Source organism: Canis lupus, chromosome 15, assembly GCF_003254725.2.
Source record: "Canis lupus dingo isolate Sandy chromosome 15, ASM325472v2, whole genome shotgun sequence".
Taxonomy (NCBI): domain Eukaryota; kingdom Metazoa; phylum Chordata; class Mammalia; order Carnivora; family Canidae; genus Canis; species Canis lupus.
In genome coordinates this window covers 17,352,787-17,360,144 of record NC_064257.1, presented here as the reverse complement: position 1 = coordinate 17,360,144, position 7,358 = coordinate 17,352,787, and the positions used below count along the sequence as shown (strand labels likewise).

General features: G+C 41.0%; 1 protein-coding gene across 1 annotated transcript; it reads left to right on the top strand.

The window, feature by feature from the left end:
* Positions 1–3,416: 3,416 nt before the first annotated feature.
* Positions 3,417–4,370, top strand: LOC112654364 (olfactory receptor 4Q3-like). Its single transcript, XM_025438813.2, has one exon. It carries the CDS (start codon positions 3,423–3,425, stop codon positions 4,368–4,370), a length of 948 nt encoding a protein of 315 aa, XP_025294598.1. The 5' UTR covers positions 3,417–3,422.
* The last annotated feature ends 2,988 nt before the right edge of the window (positions 4,371–7,358 follow it).

The following is a 7,358-nucleotide window of genomic DNA, read 5'->3' as shown; positions in this document are numbered from 1 at the left end:
AGGGTACAGACTTGGGCAACTATGATGGTCATCTGAGAACTTCTAATTTTGTTGGACTGAAACTCTGACGGAATCTGTGCGATGAACAGTAGGGTAACATAGTATTTCCTCGAACTCACATAGCTCCTGACATGCAGTCATGTAAGTTTCTCAGATGTCTTTATTCAAAGCTCCACTTCCCTCCCTTGCTGGTCTTTCTGTCTTTGAAGCCATTTTTATACTTCTCTGACAGTCGTAATCTTTAAATTTAAGAAATCATTTGAGTTTTGTTGTTCCAGGTTTATACATTTGGAAACACTCACAGAGCAATGACACTCTCATAGCATCAGGGAACTGGGGCCGGTGGTATAGGAAGGGAATTACAAGGTATGGATAAGATAGGATCAACGTAATATAGCAGAAAGCACTGGATTCATGGCAGTATTGTCTCAGGACCTCCTAGATACTATCTTCCATTTCTTTATTTCAGTTACTTCTTGATAAGTTCTTCACTTCTCCCAAAAGAAATTTAAGGTGCAGTGTTTCAAACAAAGATTAAAGCAGAAAGATGATGCCCTTCTCAGTAAGAAATACCTTCATGGGTATCACCTTCAACGAATGGTGTCCATTTCTTGGAGTTTCAAGAAAAATTAGAATTACATCAGATACCCTCAAAACAAATTCACATGGCATTTAAGCTTCAAGTAGCAATCTTTTTTCTGTCATTGTTGTGGTCACATTTCTTACTGTGATCAGAGTCTTCAGAAATGTAGAAGCTGGATGTATTTTTGCCAAGTGTGGCAGTTTATCAACACTGAGAGTGAGCTTTCCATAATAGTTGGCGTTATGTTTTCACATTATCTGAAGGCAGAATATTCCCCGAGTCAATAAAAAAATTTAAGAATAACTGGAATTTATTACAACTCAAATATATGGTTTTCTATGTTTGTCTCATGAAATGTAAGGATTTTGATATCACCCTTCTCCTATTATGTTTTCACAGTAGGAAATAATCACATTGTTTCTCAGTCATAAATTACAGGAATGCTTTAGATTCTACTTTTCCACTTGTTTTCTCTCCCCTTGTTTTCAGAAGCCTCTTTTTAATTAAAAAACAAACAAACACAAAAAAACAAACAAAAAAGCTTGGTCTTTCTCAGGCTCTTCCTAGTTTTCCAAAGATGAGGCTTGAAGTTAGATGCAGGACATTTTTTTTAAAGATTTTGTTTATTTATTCATGACAGAGAGAGAGAGAGAGAGAGAGAGGCAGAGACACAGGCAGAGGGAGAAACAGGATCCATACAAAGATCCCAATGTGGGAATCGATCCTGGGACCCTGGGATCATACCCTGAGCCAAAGGCAGACCCTCAAACGCTGAGCCACCCAGGGACCCCTCGATGAAGAATTTTAATGAGAATTTGACCTGTCGAATTCAACATCTTGGATCATGGGAAAGAACATCAGAATGCAACTTCTATATGGAAATTCACAATCCTTGGTATATCCAAAGAAGATTGGAAAATCTCCATTGTATCAGAGCTCAAGTAGGGCTGGACATATGACAGCAATTGGTTTCCTGTATTTTTTGCTTTGTTTTCCAAATGATGCTAGAGAGGGAGGTAGGTGGTTCCTTCCATTATTAATCAGATTGTAGCATTAGATGCACCTGGGCACCTGACTCCAGGCAGGTGAAGAAAATGGTCACATATGTGGTGTGACCAAGACATCCAAAATTTCCTTGGGCCCCAAATCTCTCTCTCACTTGCTTATCTTGAAATACTATATGTACTGAAATTTCTTGGTATTAGGAATTTTTCTTTTTGGAATATCTGAATAACTATCCGATAACTTTCCCTGACTGATTTGAGAGAACCAAGTGCAACATAGACTAGGTAACTAGGACTGAGGACAGAAAAATACAAATTTTGCCTGACTTAATATTTTACCAAGAGCTAGTTCTAGATTAAAAATATACTAATCTAGACAGAGAAACATCTACTAATTTTTCACTGCTTTTTAAAAAATTTGTAATCTGGGATACTCCCACCCAATATTGGGAATGAATGTAAATGTAGAGCAGGAGAAAATGGATAAAACAATATTGTAGTGTAAACTTTATTTCTTTTAAATGAACCTATGGTTGTTGAAAATTCCAAAAGCAGAAGAATTCTAATTTCAAAAAAAAAAAAGAATTCTAATTTCCTTTATCATCCTCTTCTATGAAATTGGTCATGGTAAACCTCTTTTGTACCTGCTCAGTGATATGGATCATGGCCCTTGGTCTTTTCTTTTGGTGATTAGTGTATTCCAGCTACTGTCCTACTCCTCTTGAGTCTGACGATTCCTTTAAAGATAAAGATTTTATTTTCTCTTACCTAGTCTCTACAAACTCCCTAACCTCTGTAACCTGGGATAATAAATAAAGACAAGGACATGAGGTTCCTTTCATTCCTAAGTGATTTGCTTCGTAACATGTACATTCAGAATACCTGCTAACTGTGGTACAGTATAGCAATTTATAGTATAAAGCATTCTCCTTTCAGCATCATAAATAATCACATAGTAATCACTGTGGCATGAGTACAAAGATGAATCAGAAATACTGCCTTCAGGTGCCTGGGTGGCTCAAGTTAGTTAAGGATCCAACTCTTGATATGGGCCCAGGTCAAGATCTTAGGGTCCTGAGATCAAGCCCTGTGTTGGGCTCTGTGCTCAGTATGGAATCTGCTTGATATGCTCTTTCTCCCTTGCCCACCCACCCCTCTTGCTCTCTCTTTCAAATAAATAAATAAATAAATAAATAAATAAATAAATAAATAAATAAATCTTTAAAACAAACAAATAAAAGAAATATCTCATTACTTTCAGGGACTTAAGTCATTTTTTTATGAAAGTGTATTTTGTTCTTAAAGAGTTTATATTTTATTCTCAAAACAATCTTGGAAGGTATCATTATCTTCATATTAACTGAATAAACAAAGATTAAAATTCAAGTTTGATACCTTGCCTGAAGTCACTGCATTGGAGAGTGACAGAGTTGGGCATTAGATCTAGATAGTTCATTCCAGAAGTCTTCCTGCCCCTAGAGGTTTTAATTTTGTCCCTTAAAAAATGGAATGATTTTCATCTTCTCATCGCCTCATGCCCAGTTCCCTGTCTCCTTCCTGGTTAGTTTGTTGTAAATTCAACTTAAAAGCATTATAGAAAGGAAGAGTTGGAAGGTATGCAAAATGTTCCTCATTCTATTTATACGGGAATGTATATTTCCTACCTCACAGAATTTGCTTAAGTTTTTTTTATCTTGCAATATGATTCTATAAACATATACACTTAAAATCATATATATATGAGGGGGAGAGGGAGAGAGAGTGAGAGCTTTTTGTCTGAATTGAATCCTTCTTTCAATTTGATCCTTTATTTCTTTAGGTCACTTCTTGACTTGATGAAAAAAAGCAATGATTCTAAGGTGACAGAATTTGTTCTTCTGGGCCTATCATCCTCCTGGGAGCTACAGCTGTTTCTCTTCCTAACATTTTCCTTGTTTTACATGACTGTTGTTCTGGGAAACCTGTTGATAATGGTAACAGTACGAGCTGATGCTCACCTGCTCCAATCTCCCATGTACTATTTTTTGGGTCATCTGTCTTTCATTGACCTATGCCTGGGCTGTGTTACCGTGCCCAAGATGTTAAGAGATTTTCTACAACGAGGCAAGATCATCTCTTTCTCAGGATGTTTGGCCCAGATCTACTTCCTGCACTTTCTGGGAGCCAGTGAGATGTTTCTGTTGACGGTCATGGCCTATGATAGGTATGTGGCCATATGTAATCCCTTGCACTACCTGACAGTCATGAACCGCCAGTTATGCTTTCAGTTGGTTTTTGCCTGTTGGTGTGGGGGTTTCATCCACTCTATCACACAGGTCATGCTGGTGATCCAGCTGCCCTTCTGTGGCCCCAATGAACTGGACAACTTCTACTGCGACGTCCCTCAGGTCATCAAGCTCGCGTGCATGGATACATATGTAGTAGAGGTGCTCATGGTCTCAAACAGTGGTCTTCTCTCTCTCATCTGTTTCTTGGTCTTGCTGTTCTCTTACGGCATCATCCTGACCACTCTGAGAACTCGCTTCCGCCAGTGCCGGAGCAAGGCACTCTCTACCTGTGCCTCTCACCTAACAGTGGTCAGCCTGATCTTTGTGCCATGTGTATTCATCTACCTGAGACCTTTCTGCAGCTTCTCTGTGGATAAGGTTTTCTCTGTCTTTTACACAGTGATCACACCTATGTTGAACCCGCTTATCTACACACTCAGAAATGCTGACATGAAGACAGCCATGAAGAAGCTAAGAAAAAAGTATGCAGCATCCTTCTTCCATAGTAAAGGATGAACAGGAAGAAGTGATTTAGAAAGCATGACCTTCTTGGGACATTCTTCGCTCATCCTGTACATGGCTATGAGCATGAAAACCAATTTGATGACTCTGGCATAAAAGGCAGCATAAAAATTATAATGTGTGCTGTTGATTGCTACTGAGGCATAGTGGCTCTGTTGGGTGTTCAATATTAAGCAGGGAGGTCAGGAATGTTTATTGTCCCAGGAATTGAGTACTGGGTTCAAGAGGACACCTTGAAGGATCAACTCTTCTACCCTTTGTCTATCACTAGTCTTCATTTACTTATGTCATTTCACTTTTAAATTCTCTTCAAATGAAAGAAGGTATTCAATCTCCTTTTTGTCTGCTCCTCTGGTGTCACAACTAGTATCAGGAGGTTCCTTCTGATGTTCATCAGAGTCTCCTCTGAAGCAGTGTGAATCCCTTTTGTCCTGTCTCTAAGAAAGCCTGAAAACAGCACTAAGCTTCCTATAGATGAATGTTCACCTAGACACTGTTTTATATATTGTGCCAAATTTTAGAAATGCACTTGAATTCAATTCATTTAAGCGAACAGTGCTCTTAGAGAAGTTTACATGTGAAGGCAAGGGAGCCTGGGAGTTTTGGGTGATGGAAACCCTCAGTGTCCTGCTCTGGGGGCGTCTCTAGAAGAGATAGCTCTTTGCCCTGGAGTTGCTTGAAGGGGAGTTACAGCGGGATCAAGTGTATAAGCTGGCTCTTCACCTGATCATAATATTTTAGAGGTCTGACCAATAAGAGAAAAAAGATAAAGAAATGAACTATGGTTTAAAGTACTCAGAGTACTCTAAGTCTCTACGGTACTTTAAGAAGTGGGTAATATTATTCAGCTTCACTTTTACAAATGAATTCAGATTTCGTTTTTTTTTTTTTTAAGACAAATTTATTTTTGGGAGAGGGAGAGAGAGAGAGAAAGAGAGAACAAGCAAAGAGAGGGGCAGAGGGAGAGCCAGAAAGAACATCACAGGCAGACTCCCCAGCTACCATGAAGCTCGACACTGGAATCAACCCAATGACCCAAGATCATGACCCAAATCCAAATCAAGCATCTGTTGCTCAACCCACTGTGCCACCCAGGTACTCCGAACTGATTCCTGAAGTGATTTTCATAAGAACACTCAGAAAAAAATATGATCAAGCCAGAAAGCTAGGAATTTTTTTGTAATTAAGCTAATATTTTTCTTTCCAGAAAGTCTTTACCCCAATTAGATGACCTAATTGCATATTTTCTACTTTATCTATCGAGGAGCTCCAGGGCTAGGAGATCACTAAAAGCATGCACACAATGTTAGTATTTAAGGTTATCTATTTCTGACAGAAGGATTTCTGCAACTTCTTATGTCTATGGGCAGGTGTTAATTCTGTTCAGTAAGTAATTATATAATGATGGGATTTTAGTGGCATTTTTATATACGTTCACTTATTTTCTAATCAGTTGTAATGGAGAGGCCTTTTAAAGTAGTCAGCTGAAAAATAACTCAGGACAAAAGTATCTGAAACTCCACCTAATATTAGGATTTACTCTTAAAATCCCGAAAGCTGGTCCCGTAAGAGCTTGACTGGCTCCTACTAGGGTGAGCGAGGGGAGTAGCATCCCTGGCAAGGCTGCGCCCCCCTCGTTCCGTGGCATCTGCACGAGGCCCTCCCCGACAGCAGCGTCCCGAGGACCAGGCCGGAGGCGGGGGCGTCGGGGCTGGAGGGCAGTGGGGTCAGCAGGCACCTGCAGGGACCGGAAGCTCCCACTCTGTACATTCGTGGGCTGCAACATCCCTTTCTCTAACGTTCCTCTTTCTTAGCAAAATTAAGTGTCTTGGGAATCATTTGGATTGTGCTGGGCGGGCGAGACCGAAGGGCATCAAGAGGCCCAACAACATGGCGGCAGGCGTCCATCTTGTCGCCGCCGCCTCGGGCCTTGCGCGCCAGCAGCCGACGCCCAAGGACACATCATCAGTGGGAGACGGGACGCTGACCTCACCTGACCCCCAGCGGGGCCTGAGCAGTCATCCCCCACCTGCTCCAACAGGAACGGGCCCTCACACCTGTCACCCCTAGGACGCCCCGCCCCCCCTTAGGGAGCTCCGTGTGCTCCCTCTGTGCCATCTCCCCGGGGTCACAGCTGGGTTAGACCCAAGGGAAGAGGTGGACGGGGCCTGAGGGCCAGAGCTTGCTCTTTCTACGCTGTCAGGTCTGCTGCAGAAATTCAGGAGATCTGGGAATTTATTTATTAATTTACTCATTCTTTTATTTATTTATTCACTTTTTAGATTTAATTCTAGGTCATTAACATACAGTGCAATATTGGGTTCAGGAGTAGAATTTAATGATTCATCACATGCATACAACAGCTAGTAAAGGAGTCTAAGGATTTTTTGTTCTTTTTTTTTTAAAGATTTTATTATATTTTTTTATCTTTTAAGTAATCTCTACCCCCAGAGTGAGGCTGGATCTCACAACCCAAGATCAAGATGGCCTACCAGCTCTTCTAGCCAGGTTCCCCTGAAGTGAAATTCTTAAAATAGATAATTATTTGGAGATAGTGAGTGATGAGGGAACAGGGCTAGCTGAGGACAAAGCACAAGCTGATATCCCACAAATGACCCCCACCCGGGGTGGGATCTGTGCAGCATCCTTTAGGAAGTTTCCAATTGTCTTAAAGTTAATGTCCTGCTAGAGGGAAAAGTGCTCTTTAACTGGAGAATGGCTAGGTCTCCAGTATCTTGTAGGTCCTCCTTATCTAATGAAAATCCTTCTGAAATCTCCCTTTTCCTTACCTCCCCCACTGGCCACTATATAGTCAGCCACTCCTTGCAAGCCCAGGGCAGCCGCTCTGCCTGCCCTTGGGTTCTGTCCCCAGGCTTTAATAAAACCACCATTTTGCACCAAAGGCATCCCATGAATTCTTTCTTCGTCATTAGCTCCGGACCTCACTTGTATTCCAAAACTTCTTCAGTAAGCATGTAGAGA

Excerpts from the sequence above, each read along its gene's own strand:
- LOC112654364 (XM_025438813.2), top strand. The coding sequence starts at position 3,423 with ATGAAAAAAAGCAATGATTCTAAGGTGACAGAATTTGTTCTTCTGGGC.